Source organism: Lingula anatina, chromosome 6 (genome assembly GCF_051362555.1).
Source record: "Lingula anatina isolate TDL-2025a chromosome 6, LinAna3.0, whole genome shotgun sequence".
Classification (NCBI taxonomy): Eukaryota; Metazoa; Brachiopoda; class Lingulata; order Lingulida; family Lingulidae; genus Lingula; species Lingula anatina.
The window spans coordinates 3,820,506-3,839,025 of NC_141772.1; the positions used below are offsets into that span (position 1 = coordinate 3,820,506).

Sequence of the window (18,520 nt, forward strand, 5' to 3'; positions counted from 1 at the left end):
GAAATTTTTCCCATAACTCCTTCCGTAGGGTAGATAATTAGCATTTAATTTTGCCATTTTTAGACAAGGGTGCATTGCAATGAGTGCCACACCCAGACCCCAATACTGACAAAGCCCAAATTTTACGTGGAACGAGTTGAGATTATAGGTGACCTAAATCCATGAGATGGGTACGGGGGCCCTTACCGTCTAGGAGGAGAAGCGGTAACGGTAGCCGTCCGGCGGAGCCGGCGGAGCCAACGGAGCCGGCGGAACGATCCGGACGGGACCGAAACCATGTGTACCGCCAGCGCTAACGCTGGTGGTACAATTAAAGGCTGAAATATGCAGAGCAGCTAGAAAAGACACCAATGTATGGAGTCAATATTCCTGAGGCATGCACACAAATCTCCATCTTAATTTGCACGTATCAGTGGGTTTCTAATTAAGATACGGAAATACATGTCCGCGTGTCCTTCCTGGTGCCCCGTGTTTCAGAGGCCACTGGAAACTAATGTCACCACTAATATCAGCATGATTGCTGATAATATAGAGTTGACAGTTTCTCTGAAAGTCAGGGTGCCATTAAGGCTTATTATACTCTTATGAAAACCTCTTTATTGAGAAAATGCTCATCATTAAAGGTACTTGATGACCATTCTGAGAGATGGATGTCCACACCATATGTGATCGACCATTAAATTGTGGGCAATTCTGGTCTGGTAATTTCTTAGTTAATTAGAAGAAAATCAATTAATTTTGTTTGCCAGAATAATGTTTTGGCAGTGTCACTTATCTGACAAGATTATTTAAAAGCATATAGGGTTATGAAAAAAAAGCCACTAGTTCTAAATAATTATAGTGTATACTTTGATTAATGAAAAAGTTGCAATTATTATAGAAAAGTATAGTTTGGACTCTGAACTACTCAGTGATTTTCAGCTTACTAAAAACGAAAACCTTCAACCAATATTAGCTCTTCAAACAGCTTTTTCACTTGAATTAATCAATTAATTATAAATTAATCAATCTCGTCCTGTTACGTCTGAAAAGTACATGATCATACATAACTACATACAAAGAATGGCATTTTGCATAAATCAATACTTAGTAAAGAAATCAAGTCTTTACAAGAAGTGGTGTTCCCAATAAATGTTCACTCTAACCATGAAACAAAATAGCCTCTAAGTATGTTTTACAAAATAAAACCACATCAGACAAAACCTAGATTTAATATTAATTATTTTTCAGAAGACTGACTAAAATACAGCAAGGTCAATCCATCTGAGATCTTATATTATATTACATGTAGTACAACTCCCATCATCAGAAATTTCTTCCACAGATCAATAATTTTCTGTTTGTACAAACATCCTGGGACTTGTACAACATCAGAAACTAATGAAGGAGAACATGTCTGAGCTATGTGTTAGGTTGGCCTATTCAGAGCAGACAGAGCATGGCTCAATCAGTAGTCAAATGGATGGCAGACGTCATGGAAGAGCACAGGAGAGGGATCGTTGGTTTGCAAGAACTGGCTTTTCAGTTGAAAAAAAAAGGCCCGCTCTGAACCAAAATTTGGTCTAGGTTCTATTACATTTTTCATGTTGGGTCAATAGAGGGGTAAAAAAAGATCACCTTTGCAACTTAAAAAAAAAAGACCTGTTATCCTACCATAAATTATCACCGAAATTTAAAATGAAACATTGCCCTGTTATTGTATAAAGATGTACCAAAGCTGATTCACAAGTATTGAAAAGTGAACTGAGATCCTATCAGAAAGTAACATAATTATTTGAGCGAAAGATTTAAAATGAAAAATATTTTAAAAAATCATATTGACCAATATTGAGGTATTTCACATCTACACCACAGCTGTTTCAGATGTATACTGCTGACTGAATATCCATACTCTTGTGTCAATTTAAATTTTAGGTGGTTTTGAACTTGTCAGGCCTTAAAATCAATCATGCTATATTGTAAAGAATTATAACTCCCTTAAAAGGATAATGGCAGAGAAACCATGTCACTGGTTAAATGGACAAAAATATAAAAAGGAGTAAAATGGGCTCTAAATTTTCATTAAAGAAATACAACATCAGATTTGTAAATAGAATATAGATGCACAAGTAAACAAATTTGACTTCATGCATGCATGTGTGCGCACACACGCACACATACTGACCCCCCCACACACACACACACATTTACCTATTAAGCTTCCGAGTGTCAATGGTCTTCTTCCAATTTTTTCAACCAAATACAGACCAACGAAAGTGAACACAAAATTTACAGCAGCAGTAACAGCAGACAGCCATATTGCTGTAGATTTGTCCCGGATCCCTGACATTTTGATGATGGTGGCACTATAATACCTGTAAGAAGAAATACATTACTCCACTATTATACAAGATTTATATCAATCATGTAACACTAAGACTAACTCTGAGACTGGCAAATGCTTAACACATTCCAATATGGTCAAGGGACATGTAAACCATTCTACCATAATTATTTTAAAACGAATCAGTTCTAAAACAACACCCTCTATACTCTCAAAACTGATTTTCTTTCAGTGTGCATTTTATAGCCATATTATTACACAAAATCTCATTTTCACATCCAAACAACATGAGCCCGAAATGGGTTTAGGACCATATTTCCCTGATTGTTACAGACTGGGTTAAGGCGAGTGTCAAGAAAGAATTATCACATGATGGTTCGACAAAAAATACCAATTACCCCAGGAAAATCTGGTAAATTATCAATTTTTTTACAGAGAAAATCTTTTACTGGGCACCTTGACTAAACTGTCACTCCTAGCGTTGATTGCTACCAATTTGCTGCATAGTCTGAAAGCGAAATCGCATCCCACTGATAAGTGTGGACTTCAGTTTAATGTTAACACAACTCAATAAACTTGGCTCACATGACAGTGTTGATCCCCACTAATTGCTGCACAATCTGAAGGCTACATCCGATGATAAGAGCTCTTCTCACAGCTGGGGTCTGTAGCATGATCAGCAGCACCGGTCTGCGACCTGGGGGAATTGAATGAAATGAAAATATAATTATTAAAAATATCAGAAATTATAGTGTGTATGAATTTTAATAATATAAGTAATACTTGTATGTTGTTGAGAGCAAGAGAATTTACTCAGGTACGTATAACATAGCTAAGGCACACGTGTGCATGTGTGCACGTATGTACATTCGCGTGCATGAATCCAAAAACATATTTTGAAGCAAGTTAAATTCATGAAATTTGCAAGGCTTAGCAATTCCCACACCCCTTTCTCTCAGCTCCATTTCATCTTCTTCACAGCTTTTTTTAATTCCATCAAATTCATCATCTACATCTAAGACACCACGTATACTCTGCAACACTCGCCGTGCTTGGTCATCGCGCTGTTTCGTGATAAGCCACCTGGAAATAAAACATTTTCTGTAATCACTCTAAATATTCATACAGAACAACTGAACAATGTACTTTGCCCAAAATATTGATCCATTGGTGACATCTTAAAAAGATTATTAGGATGTCCTGAAAAGTATGTTGGTTTATGCCAGAAATAACTTAGTAGCTGAAATATCTAAGTTTTAAAAATCCAAAAGCTAGATAGACTTCCCTGTAAAACATTCTCCTTCTGTTTGTGTAACAGTGTAATAGTGCAAGTGCAATGAAATGCAACAAGTTTTCAAGTTTTCCCCCCCAATAATAAGTATGCGTTAAAATCTTTAAAGTTTATTAAAAATCTAGAGGCAATGAAAGATAACTTAGACAACAAGTTACCTGGGGCTTTCTGGCATAAAAAGAAACCCAAGAAATTGTATAGCTGATGGAATTCCTGCCAATCCAAGCATGTACCTGCAAACATTGAAATAAAAAAAAATTTGCTTTAGATCAATTGTAATTAAATAAATGAATAAATAGATTCTCTGTCAAGTTGTTTTAGAAAATGAGAGTAAGGACATCATTCTGACACTCAAATAACACTATTGTAAGTCTGTGATATGATTTCAATATCAACTACAGAACCTGAAAAAATATGTGGACTGTCAAAAGCTTATATGGATACCAATGTAAAAAGTTTGCTTGGTGCAATATTAACAAATCGTTTTTAATTTTTAACCAATTCCTTGCACACAAAGACCCACAATACTTTTTAACACCCTCCCCCCCCCCCCCCCCCCCCCCGCAATTTTTTTCAAATCCACTGAGGTTATCATAGTGAGAGTATAATTATAACATTATATATACGATACAAGTATAATTATAGCTATGCACCTTCAAGTTTGAAATTGAACAATGTGCAAAACTTTTTGGTAAACAGCTGTTCAAGAACTATACCAAGTCTAGTTGTTAAGGAATAAATGATTGTAAATGGTCATTTACTTTAGAAACACCCTTTACTCCCAAGGAGCACAGAATTTCTTCCAGGGTATTTAGTATTCAGGCAGTCCAACAAGCGTTCATTGTCATTACACCAATGAACCAGCCATTACTCCTTCCCAGACAATTTCTGCTGGCAGATTAATGGATTGGCAGTTCTGATTAATCCAGGCAATCATTTCCTTTCGGAACGATATTTCCGCGACCAAATAATGAAACGGCAAATTTTTACAGGAGTTATTAGGATTATCATTGCCTGGTGTTTTGGAAGAAGTGCTGTTGCCAGCAGCAAAGTTACTTCTGCAAGAAGTGACAAATAATTAAACATAATGGATATGATTGCAAGATGTAGTATTTACAGGTGACATTTAAAACCATGTGACAATATTGAAAACTTCCATTACTGGATCAGACCTACTTCTCTTAAAGAACCTTGAGGTCTTTTCACGTAGCGTGTTTTTGATCCTAACAGAACAGCTGCAAAGGTGTGGTTTTAAAAATTCTGCCCACCATGGATAGTCGCCCTCACCCTCTTTATTACATAATATTTCTATGATAAAACTGGTCAATTCTGGTACCAATGAGCTATTTCAACCTTGGCTGCCAAAATATGGGTATGCTAAAATTTTACCATTATCCTAGGACCCAATAAATTTGGTATACCTAATAGAAAGCATCATCTGGGTCATGTTCTCAAAGGGGTATGTCTATAACAGATTTAGAATTAATCTGCTGTTTACTACAAAATATAATTACATCACGTATAAATGCTCCCTAGATGAAAAAAAAAAAACACAGCAAATTGATGTTACGTTAATGGAATGAAATGTTAAAACAACTGATTGCAAATATGACTGCAGGGAAATTAGACACAGCACTACACATTTCCAGGATATCATGGAGTTTACAGAGAAATCAGTCGATAGCACTGTTCAGACAAAGTTTATCTTGAAACGGTGATGGGCCTACAACATGTCATGTCATGGTCAGTGTTAATCTTAATTAGAACCAGAAATTTTACCACCTGATTGAAGTATGACATGCTAAACAGCCCTACGACGTTAACCAATTCATATTTAGATGGTTTTTCTGGGCAATGACTAAATTGCTAGAGATCTTGTCTATCTTTTATTTATAGTTATGGGCATGGCCTCTAAGACATGGTCTCTAGGGATATAGGAAATAGCTGTTGAGAAGGACTATATCATAAAAAGGGAAGGTTAAAAAAAAGCATCAGTGAGATAAAAAATATTAATAAACATAGTGATAGGTTGCTGTTTGACAGAGCTTAATCTCATTTATTCACGTCATGGTGAAATAGAGAAACTGATAACAATGCACGTAATGAAACGTGACTCATGTAAAATTAACAAATTGTTCCATTTCTGTCACCTTGATCATTATTTCTGCATCAAACTCGTTTACTAGCAATTAGTGCTTTGGGGTCATTACTCTGACACAAAAGACAAACCAGAACAAAAGGGAGGGTCTCTTCTGAATAAATAAATAAATAAATAAATAAATAAATAAATAAATAAATAAAGCATTTATCCCATGGACAATGTCTGAAGTGGAAAATATTTATCTGAAATCCATAGAAGTGTGGCTATATGCAGCAATTATTAACCAAAATTTGGTTTGAAAAAGGGTAATAAAAGGGGCATACATTTTGTATACACCACAACCCCACACCCCAATGTGCTGAGTCTGCCACTAAAACAGAAGTTATTCAACTTTAGCCCACTAACACCCTTCCTATGACATTGCCTGTAAACATGGATCCCCTCCTGATACTTCTCAACCCTAGTGTCAGAGCACAAAGGAAATTCATATCTGTTTTATTTTTCTATACTGGAAGCAGCAGAGGTTTGCCGATAATAGCCTGGTGAGCGTCCAATGTTCTATGAAACTCTAGGGGCATATTCCAAGGAATGTCTTCAAATACTTTGTCTCTTTGATTTTCTAGTTTGTTTCACAAGCTAGCTTACATCAGTGCCAACAAGCAATCACATTAATTTAATAGAAATACTAAAATATGGAAACCAAATCAATACTACTTCAATCAAAGCTCCCTTTAAATTACAGGGAAATAGAAATAAACAGAACATACAAAGCTAAATTGATGTAATTATTGCCAATGAATGTAAATTTCTGGCTAAACTGCAGAAAATTCATTCAAGTGAGAAATCTTTCATACCCCAGTTACAATAATTGGAGCTTGTTCACACTGTTTAGTATATATCAGATAGCAGGGCCATCTTTACATCAACTTCTGCCAAATGTACATAGGCAATCTGTTTTCATTGGTCTTAATCCATTAGTGGGCAAGATATCTCAGACAAGATACATCTAAACAAATTTTGATGGTCTCTTAAGGATACTTGACCACACGCCAATATCTTTCCCTCCCACATGTCTCTAAATACAGTATCTGTCAAAGGGGAAAACCACCTTCCCAGTCTACTTGTCAATTAACTTCAGTCTGATTACTGAAATTTTACACTCTTTATATTCCTGACCTGATTATATTGAACTGTACCCAGAAAACCTGAACATTGAGATAATTCATTTGCCACAAAGTATCATTCTTTTTGGTAACTGATAAAATCTTAATTAAATAGTATTACAAATAATTATAACCATCTTCCTTATCTCTACCTATTTAAAGATACCATACGCAATTTCACAATCTACACAATTAATAGGCACGTATGCTAATCTTGATCATTTTTTATCAACTCTCCAAATGAGGCAGTTCAACAGGATAACTCGATATGTTTTTTGTCGACGTCTTACTTTGGTTATGGAAATGGAACATATGAAGACAGGTATTCATATTACAGTATTGATATTGGCATAGTAAATTTAGATGGGTCAAAGTCGTATTGAATAAAGCAGGATTAATGCATTGAGTGGCCGTAGAGGCTGACCAGTAGGATGACCATGAGGGTTCATTCCCATTGAAAGTAACGGTCTCAGCAGATTGATCCAACTCTGCAGGGACTCTCACTCAATGCAATCAGTATAACATATGAAATACCTCTTTCTGTTTCCAACATACTCCACAAATCACCAGCATTTCTGTAGTGTATACATAACATCACTAGGAGGTGTGTCATTCAGTTAAGCTGATTGCACTCAGCAAGAGTCCCTGCAGAGTTGGATCAATCTACGTAGACCAATGGTATCTGTGGGAATAAGACTGAGAGAAGATCAAGATACCCAATACCATGTACATCATCAATTGAGGTTAAGAACAAAGCTGAGATACCTCTGAGGGCCAGCGCTGGGAGATGCTGAAAGGACTTAATTGTGCAGGGTTATTGGATTTTTTGATGTGCTTCTTGGCAAAAACATACAAGTTAATATAAAAGATCAAAGAGTTTGAAGAGATTAAATTTGTTTTAGGCCTCACACTTATGTGCTCGATTGCATATACATTCAATTTGGTCTTGTTCTGGCTGTCTTATCAAAAAAATTAATTAAAATTTAGATTAAGAATAAAAATAAATAAATAAAATTCCATGACAAAATTTGCCAAATATTTTCCTTTAAAGAATCATAATATTATCCAATTTTGATAATATTGTTTAGTTTCTTCCATAACCAGATGAAGCATCTCTAGAGAACAAAAGAATCTCATTTATGACACAATGTTAAGTCATCTTGATGGAATAATTCTCAGAATGTTTCATTTTATTTTTGTCATTGACTAGGGTATGCAGTTTTATTTATTTTGTATATTTTAATTTAACTTGATTAATTAATTATTTTTAATTAAAATTAATTAATCCATTATTATTATTATTATTATTTATTATTATTATCATTATAAATAAGAACACATGGTGTTGTTTGAAGTTAGAGATGCCTGCTCACTTCCAGGATACTTCATTCTGGGCCATTACCTCTAGTGAGCAGTATTATCACTGCACTGCAAGGAGAACATGACACTGTGGCGGGTGATAAGAAAAGTCACGATCAACAGCTCCAAATGTCAAGCACTGCTTTCATGGCTTTTTTTAATTAGAAGTGAACGGTGATATATATGTTGCTGTGCTATCTGAGTGAAGGTCCCAGTTACTGAAGAACCCATGGGCAAGGAGGTTGAGGGTTGTGATTTCACCCCCCCCCCCTCCCTCCAATAACCAGTTTATATTGTCCTTAGATTAGACACTTGACGTACAGAGCCTCATTTTATGAGGTGAATATCTGCCAACAACACTTAAGTGTTGAGATATTATACCAGAGGTAACAAAAACTCCTAAATTGGACTCAATTACCTTAAATTTCCTTACTTTTTTTAGCAAGTTTAAACATAATATACGCACCATAGCTCACTATGACAGTAAGCTAGCAGTAGGGTTTGACTGCAGATTAAAAAAAAAAGGACCCTGTATCATAAATGTTTAACAAGTAAATGGGATCTAAGCCTGCAAATTTGTTAATATGTATCCTGAATGTACATAATGGGTGCTTGGCTCACATATTGTACTATGGTATCTCAAAAGGACAGGATCTTGTTTTATGAAAAATTCATGGCATTTGTATAGGCAAACCTATGTACCCACCCAATAAATAAAAACAATTGATCCGTCTGTATAAGGGTTCCATTATGTAAAATTATCATTATAAAGAGTGTAGTGAAAATATAGACCGAATCCTTACTGCTGGTAGCACTTTCAACTCCCACTTAATACTGTTCAAGTATGTACAACACTACAATAACTCTATAATATTATAAAAGTCATCATAAAATATATAGGAAAAAAAGAACCCAGACTGTCACTACTGGTAGCTACCACTTGCCATAGTGACGGTTCAAGTATATACACAGATTGCAATAAACTCTTCAAGAGATTATACTTCAATTAACAATTCAAGTATATATATATATATAAATAGCTACTTCAGGTATAAACACTACCACTCCTTACAATAACATTGTTCAGGTATACAGCACATGCACAGCACATTTCATTTCTTCCATAAACCATGTGAGTTTTTCATGATATAAAATGAAAAATTATATCAATTGCTTTTTTACTTATTTTAATGCATGAAGCAAGATTTTTGGGTAATCTGACACAAAACTTTCCTTTTTTTTTACAGCAGTTAAAATAATGTTAAAGGGGTGCAAGGTAATTCCACAGAATTATAACATTATATTTTTAATATTATATATAATATTAAAAATACAAAATTCTTTCATTTTTATAAATAAATTTTACCAAATAATGCATCTATTTGCATGCCCACAACAGGTGGAACAACATACAAAACATTCGAATGAACACTAACAAGATAATCAACAACAGTTAAACATGCATGAGAAAAACAATGGCTTGCTCCAATAATCAAATATAAAATTTAATAAATCTTCATATACAAATTAATAACATGTGATTATGAAAAATGTTGTGGTGCATTTTTTTGTTTGTTTGTTTTTGGTAAAAAAAAAGGGGGTTGTGAAGACTCTGAAAAATGGTTGTTAATAGAGCATCTTCTTCAAGTTTGACCCAAAATGTAAAATGTTTACTGCCAATACACTCTTGAAACAGCCTAAGATTAGTGGAGTAGATGTAACAATTCCTACCTCCATCCTTGCTCAACATAGCAGAATAGTCCATCGCAGACAGCCGCTACCAGAATGCCTGCAGTGATCAAAAGCTGATACAAGACAACAAGACGGCCGCGCAGGGGACTGGGCGCACACTCAGCGACGTACATGGGGATGCAGGCGGAGGCAAGACCTGCGACAAACGCACAACAAGTTACAACATCTATGGGTCATGACACATAACAGGATGGGTTGTAACCCTAGACTTTATAAGGCCAGCCTTTCATATACATCTACATATTATAATGCAGCATTTTTTAAGTGCCACATTGTGACAGAGAGAAAGAAAGCCAAATTTTCATTTATGACAAAGGGGAGCTAATCTTCATTTTTGCAATGTGGTGTGCTCCACTAAGTATGCACCAATGGAGATTTTAAAATGAAGAAGCTTGCTGATACACATAGGGAGAAATGTAGCAAGAGGAAGAGAAAATTAAAATTACCATGAATAGTTACAAACTGCCATGAATTGGCATTGGAATATCTTCCGCTCAGATTACTATACTGAAATTTGCTGTATAAATTCAATTCACACAGTGCAAAGGCAAATGTTGGTTTCTGAACTGGTCACAGCTCATTTTTTGTTGAAAATCTTTTATATATATTTCTATCTGAAGAGTCTGCGACACATAAATTTGTTCACAGAGAAAGGCTGGCCAGACAAACAAAATTAAATTCTAAAAATAAAATGCTGAATGTCTGCATGAAATATCTGAAAACAAACAAAGCCACAGCATTACCAGTATACTAAATGAATTTGTTTGAAAATAAATTATAATATCTCACTAATGTCAAACATCCCAATTAATATACCAAATATCTTATCATTTCGAGACTTATTACATTCAGTTACTGACACAGGGACTTGATGACAACAAACTATTACCATAATAATTATACAGAATTATCTGAGAAGATGCTTTAGAAGCAAAAGATTGCATTTGGGAATTGTTTGAATTTAGTGAGAAATCAATATAATCATGGTACTAAATGAGAGTGGTACATTGATATGCAAGCCTACATAATCATGCAATGAACTCAAACATGAAAATATTAACAATAACATTAATGCAAGCATTTAAAACTGCATCCAATAAGAAATTAAAGTGGAAATCAAGCCAAGACTGATATAATTTTTATTTGGCTGGTGAAATGATTTTATACATGCAGATATGCATTTCTACGTTGATTGTTGCCACTGGTTAAAAATTAAAGAGACCAGGATCCCTTTAAAGACTACACCCCTTTATCTCCCTGCATCGTTACCCTCCCTGAGGACAGATTCCCCCTAGTAACATCCAAAACAAAACATTTTTCTTTTCAAAAATACGCCTTCTTGGCATCCAAAAGTGACAAAGAATCAAATCATCATCCATAAATCCACTCTGCTGATAAGACCTAAGGGCAATTTTTCAGTTTCCATCCATGAGGGGGAGTGACGGTGCAGGGGAGTAATGATGAGAAGGTTTAGTGATGTGCATAATATTGTAATTATACTAGGCTAAGAGGAATTAACTATGCAGGGTTGAAAAATGATGATGTCCTTTTAACAATGCAGAATAGAAGATCTGAGTATCAACTTTCTTGATCCAAGATGGCAGACCCTACATGAAAGGAAGACCGCTTAATCCTTTAATGGTCTATCTGCCTCTCACACACCTCTCCACATGTCTGGTTGAATGGAGCCAAGATTTAATTACTATGCCCCTGCAGGGACGACGCATGGGGAGGCGTGTGAGAGGTGGAGAGACTATTACATGGTAGTAGTAGTAGTCTTCCTTTCATGTAGGGTCTGCCATATTTGATCCTTGGACCAGTTGGTACTCGGATCTTCTATTCTGAATGGCCCCAATGAGCTGTGTACTTTCAAGGACTGCTGCAGGTCTGTTCCTGCATGTTCCTGGGCCTGTTTCATGAAGAACTTCGGTATATACTGTAGTTGATTTTATCTCAAAGACCAAAAATTCAATCTATTTTTAATTTAGGATATTTCTGCAGTAGTTCACCGAAACGGAGTAACTATTGGTTTAAAGGGGAGACTGTTTCTTTTTGTCATAAAACAGACTCAATATTTCATTTAACCGGACTATATTGGATCAAAATAGACTTAGGTTTTGGGTTTAAAAGTTAGGACCAACTTTTGGTTTTAAATTCTCTAGTGAAAAAGGCCCAGGTCATCAGATGATGCAAGTCAGGCTGATTGGCATTCCAAAATGTTCTTGTCTAAACAGAAGTAGACCACAAACCTCCACCCATCGTGCTGATCTTTGCTGAAAAGCCCATCTACCACATTAGCAATAAACTGTCCGAAAGCCACCATGGCCACGTTAGTAGACACAAGGCGCCCCCTAGTGTGAAAAGGAGCAGCCTCCGCGATATACATGGGAATGGTTGTTGATGTTAAACCTGAAAAATGTATAACGTAAAGTTTTAATCATAAATGCAAACATTTTTATCATGCTTTACATTTGTAGGCAGTTAGATCACTGTGATCAAAGTGAACATCAGTCACACCTAGTTTAAGATATTTTACAATTATTAATTTAGTTTACTTAAACATATTTTGATAAATGCATGTATTGATTTAAATTTGGTCTTTTTTTTTTTTCAATCCACTCAATAAAAGTCAGATCCTTTGGGATAATATCCATCAGTGTACCACAGGTTACAAATTACTCCAGCATCATAATTATTTGAACCATTATGATCATAATAACCAAATATCATACAACAATGAATGTCATCCATCTGGCAATGGACCTTTGATATAATTCATACATTTTTAATGATAGATACTGGTACAGTTACTATCATTCTGCTATAGCAGAGGTCTATTTACAAGCCAGCAACTCAATAGCCTCAACTATGTAAGCAAATGGTACCCTTATAATGAGCTCTATCTTTGCTATCACTGGGCACAGTAGAAAACTTCATTCATTTAAAATATTGGTGGGCGGACAACAAAAAGATAATACTGGCTGCCTGTGGTTGGCAACTGTAGCCAAATGTTGGTAGGCAGGACAACAAAGGGATAAGATTGGCTGCCTGTGATTAGAAATTGTAACTAAATGTTGGTAGGCAGGACAACAAAGAGATAAGATTGGCTGCCTGTGATTAGAAATTGTAACTAAATGTTGGTAGGCAGGACAACAAAGAGATAAGATTGGCTGCCTGTGATTAGAAATTGTAACTAAACGTTGGTAGGCAGGACAACAAAGGGAAAAGATTGGCTGCCTATGATTAGAAATTGTAACCAATTGTTGGTAGGCAGGACAACAAAGGGATAAGACTGGCTGCGTGTGATTAGAAATTTTGCTCAGATAATATCTATCAAATTAAACTGTCATACTTAACAAAAGCGTAAATACACAGTTTACAGAGAAAGAGAACAAATTTTAACTTAAAAGTTACAGTAAAAGTGATGAGGCAGTTTGTCCTTTTAAATAAAAATATCTAAAAGTTAAAATGTATGATTTTGAATTGTTTTTGAAAAGTCTCATCAGTTTGGTACATGATGGAGATCAAAAGCTCTTTTGTCACAAACTTTTGATAAGATGTTTCAGAGTCTTTACTACAGGCTTTACGAAAAGACCAGAGATATTTTAAGATAATGAAACTCCTACCATTGGTTTCTTTAACCAGTCAAACTTAAGATTTTTAATGGCACCATTATGGGCCTCAGCAGATGAAATGAGGTTGATGGAACAACAAGGATCCCCCTAAAGTACTGTAAACAGAAAACCTATGGACAGTGCCCATACTTCATTTGCCAACAACAAACTAAGCTTGATTGATGTTCCCAAGACTGGCTTAATCATACTGTTTCCCAAGTCATCAGGGCTATCCAATAACTGCCATTGAAGAGGCCTGTGTCTACACTAGGACTTCCATGTCAATACGGCAGCTAAATGTCAGCTCATATTTGCCTATAATCAATTATGTCACTTCCCAATATGAGTTTGGTATACCAGAGAAAATGGCCATCAACAAAGTTTATTATTTCCATGCATAGATAGAATACTGGTAAATGTATGTATAGAATGGCCTCAAGGGGTAGAGACGAACTATGACAGATTATAGAATATGTAGAACTTCAAAAGGAAAAAATATCGGTTTCTACATGTATGTACACAGAAATGCAATGGAGCATTATACCAGGCATGAGACCAGTCCTCACTGAAAAAGTAGGATTTACACGATTCACTGGATTTAGACAATTCACAAGAATGACCCAAATGACCCCGAAAAAGTCAGAATTCTGACAAAAGTCCAACAATAGTTGGAAAAATCCCATCAGTGTTATAGTACTCATATTTTAAAAAAAAAACAAAGAATTTTCAGTCTTAATTTATTTTTGACTCTCTCTCTCTCTCTCTCTCTCATCTTTCCTAGTTTGAAAACTATATCAGCACGTATAGATTTGACAAAATTTGCAGCAATTAGTAAAACTCTACATCAAGGGACACAAGTTTCATCAAATTATATTACTAGTACAGATATTTTGTTGAACCACACATGTTGATAAAATTACTGGGTGCAAATCTCATTATAAATCAATGTTTTGATCAGCAGATACAAGACACACATCCTCATTAATGAGATATTCTTTGTAAATGTCATGACCAATGATTCTGTCACATCAGCTAAATTTAAAGAAGAAACCGACAGCTGCCAGGTAAAAATCTAGCCCTTTAAAATATGGACTGCAGACAAAAATTACCAAGTTCACTAGTTTGTGCAAGGTTTTCAAGTGCTAACTCAAAGGTCATCAACTGGAATATGGTGACAATATGAGGACAGTGTTTTGAATTTAAGTATTCTGCTCAGGTGAGATTCATCACAGGTAAATAAAAAAGGACAGGGTTCTCAGCCCTTTTGCAGAACAGGTCACCTAACATGGCAGAACTAATTGCATCACTTGATCATTGGATGAATTGGCATATTTCGCATACATATACAAAGATTTTGACAATGCTTTGAAGACTCCAACACACACTTATAAGATGCTGACTAGTGAAGGGGCGGATCCAGAGTTATTTTCTGACAGTCTTCCAATTTATCTTTGTTGATCCATCTTCCATTTTTGACCGTCTTCCGACAGAAAAAATTAGATACCCGTCAATGTAAACTTGACAAATCTGACCGTCTTCCGGAAGACCCAGAAGACGCCCTAAATCCGCCCCTGTAGTGGGCCCTAGATTCTGGCAAAGCATGGGTTAGGTCTTTGTAGGGCTGTGAATTTTCACAGGACCAAAACCTGAATTTGTATCCACCCATCAGGGCTTCAATTATCTCAAAATAAAATGATTTCTGAAAGAACATTCACAATACAAATTTATAAAATAAGGGAATAAAATAATTACTGCTGTAATTGACACGCATAGACCACTCATGAAACCTTCCCTATTAAAGTTCTTGGCTACGGAAATGATGTTGAGCACTGACAGAATAAAAAAATGGAAAAAAAAGTACTATCTTGTTTTTATATACTACATTGTCATTTCATTATGTCTCAGTGGGATTTACGATAGACCAGGCTTACTATAGCTTATTTTAGCATGACATTTCATCATCGCTACATTTCAACATTGGTCTGGATTTGCACTGACTGTAACTATATTTGTTCCCACCTCCCTGGGGAGGGTATAATATTATTCATGCATGGTCCTTAAGTTATTAAGTTACCACGGAATTATCAGTGCAATGTTTAGAAGAGTTTTATCAAATTATTAAGTTAGATCTACTGTGATTCCTCAGGTAGTCATTCCCACTTCCCACAGAAATATTTCCATTGAGCCCAGGTAATAAAAAAACATCAAGAAAATGAAATGACACCTTCAAACCAAAACCACTGATATGACTTCATCAGCAAAATGACAATAACAGTTCTTTTTTTTTTTTTTAACTAGAAAAATAATGTTCATGTTCAAAACTATAAGATGATAATTTAACAACCAGTTTCATATACTAGTAAAGGCATTTTTATTAGCCTGACTCTGGCTAATAGGGTAAATATTAACTTAACTTATTAAAAACAGTTAAAACCATTTCAATATTTTTTCTATTACTATTTTAATAGTTAAAACAACTAAAGGCGTAATCATTCAAACTGCACAGTGCACTTACATCTAATAGACACTTTTTGATAATCTGAACTCCCACGTTATTAACTTGCTGATTGCTTTGCCAGATTTTGCGTAGGCTGTTGCATAAGAGTCTAAGGATTTAGTCAATCACAGCAACCAGACTTAGCGCAAAGTTTTCCCAGAATTGATGTTAATTTCTCCAGGGTTTGAATCATAGCTATCTACTTCATTATCACTTTGACCTGGATTTGTAGCTCTTGTTGAATAATACAACAAATCTGTACTGACTGTTAATAAGACATTCTGTCTGTCATCTTACTGGTCCTTTCTCGCTGAATTGGCACATTCAGATTTTTGTTACCCTCGCCAACAAAGAGGCAGAGTTTTCTTTAGCACTAGATTGTCTGAATGCATATATCTGCTTGCTAGTGGAAATGCAAGATTATTTCATCAGCAAAATCACCATGTAAAAATTCTTGACAAATTTTGATGAATTTTTCAGGATAGACAGATACTCAGGAGGCGTGGAGGTGATTATGAGTTAAATTGAACTTAGATCTCCTGACAATTTAATTATCTTTGTTGCCTTAATTTATTTCCAGACATCTCCTTGGAATGCTATGTTCTTAAAGTAATAATTTTAAATAGATGATGCTTCAATGTTCCAAGATGCATGCCTATTCCTGAAAGGATTTTTCACGTCTAGTATAGTCACTAAGAACAGACCGATTCTGACAAGACCTGTCAGTTCTACTGTATTTCCAATTATTGCTTGACCTTTATTTTTCTCTCTAGTGTGATAGGCTTCAGTATGGACATGATTTTGATCCAAATTTAATGACTGGAAATGTAATAATTTTGAAAGCTTTCTGTAAGTGTTAAGGTTTTAATGTGAAAACCTAGCTTAAACAGTGGCTTAATATCTATAGGTACATGTGTGATGAGTAGGCTAAAATGTAAAGCTTTTATTGATTTTATTTCACCAAATTTTCAAGTTTATGGATATGATTCTGAAATGTTCATGTTAATCAAATGTTTTTTTTTATATCAGTTGTGATGATTAACTTTTAAGTTAATTTTAAGTTCTTTTAAATTCACTTTAGAACGCTCTTTTTTTTTGGGGGGGGGGGGCTATGAATAAATTTATCTAGAACACTCAATAAAGCCACTTTCCCATTTATTTTTAATAATTTTTATTTATTTTTGATAATTATCAATATATGTTTATTCTCTTATAATAACTGAAAAATCCTCAAAGTTCTTAATTTTATTCATTTTTAATCTTTCTGTTCATCTATACATTTATTCACCCACTAGGCATTTGTTCAATAATTTTATTCATCCATTTTAATTGATCTAATGGAGGTTAAATTAATTATTTACAGTATGTTTGAAACTGTGGTAGAGATGTGATGGTTGAGAGGATTAGGCAGCATAAATTAATAAATAGATGAATAAATAAGTAGATATATAGGTGGATACTAGAAGACAGACAGATAGGTGGGGTAGTGCTAGCATTTTTTTTTTTTTTCGCTTAGCCAAATCACCACTTTTTTGTCAATTTGTTATCCAAAAGATTATAATTTGACTAAAACAAGCCAAATCAAGCCCTTTTTGTTTAGCAAATTTTAAGTCAGTTTTAGCATTTGGATAAATTGGTGAGTGTTAGCGATACCCCAGGATAGGTATAAGTACATACACAGTGTGTACATGCGGATACACTGTACATGATATGCATGTATGTAGCAAGTATTCATCACCTCAAATCTTGCTTCCCAATATATTAGTGGCAATGAAATTTATTAGACCATGATAACCTTACATCTGGATAGACATACCTATTGCAATGCCGACCACAATGCGTCCTGCAAGCAGCATATACTTGTCAATGGCGAGCCCCATAATTATGGACCCCACTGTAAAGATTAGGCTGGCCGTAACGATAACAGGCTTGCGACCGAAACTGTCATTCAACACACCGCCAACTAAGGCAAACACGGCGGCCGCTCCTATCGTTACACTCACTATAAGTTCCTGCCACAGGGAGTCCAGGCGGAACTCTTCTCGCAAGAGGATCATTGCTCCTGAAACCACCCCTGTGTCATACCCAAAGAGGAATCCACCGATTGCTGAGAACAGTGTCAAAACGTAAACAAACGCTGGAGTTCGTTGTTCTTGCCCGATGCGGTCCATTCTTAGCGCAGAGTCGTCGTCCGAGTCATGCCCAAGGGTATTTGGGCGTTCCATTTTGGGTTAAAAAATGTCTCCCTAGAATAATCCCATTTTAGCAAGAAACTACCGCATGATACTGCCAACCATCGGCCAAACCACCACAATGATCTTTCATTCTTACCGGTGCCTCATAACGAACTTGCATGTACATGCCATTATTCAAAATAGTGCAACAAAAACGGACTTTTATTTCACTTTATTTGATAAGTA

The 18,520-nt window shown here is 35.4% G+C and overlaps 1 protein-coding gene across 4 annotated transcripts in view; it reads right to left on the reverse strand.

Moving 5' to 3' along the window:
• The window catches only part of LOC106162381 (proton myo-inositol cotransporter), a 31,940-nt gene extending 13,475 nt beyond the window's left edge, over nt 1–18,465 (reverse strand). Inside the window, exons 1-6 of one of the 4 annotated variants that reach the window (XM_013539663.2) lie at nt 17,917–18,465; nt 12,239–12,398; nt 3,773–3,847; nt 3,270–3,406; nt 2,909–3,020; nt 2,191–2,354 (exon numbers count right to left, since the gene is read on the reverse strand). In XM_013539663.2, coding sequence (XP_013395117.2) covers nt 2,191–2,354; nt 2,909–3,020; nt 3,270–3,406; nt 3,773–3,847; nt 12,239–12,398; nt 17,917–18,325 — 1,057 coding nt within the window. In that variant the 5' untranslated portion in view covers nt 18,326–18,465. Of the gene's footprint in view, nt 1–2,190; nt 2,355–2,908; nt 3,021–3,269; nt 3,407–3,772; nt 3,848–9,968; nt 10,126–12,238; nt 12,399–17,916 lie in introns of all 4 variants that reach the window. The other 3 variants (XM_013539664.2, XM_087015794.1, XM_087015793.1) reach the window with 3 other exon arrangements.
• Between the last annotated feature and the right edge of the window lie 55 nt (nt 18,466–18,520).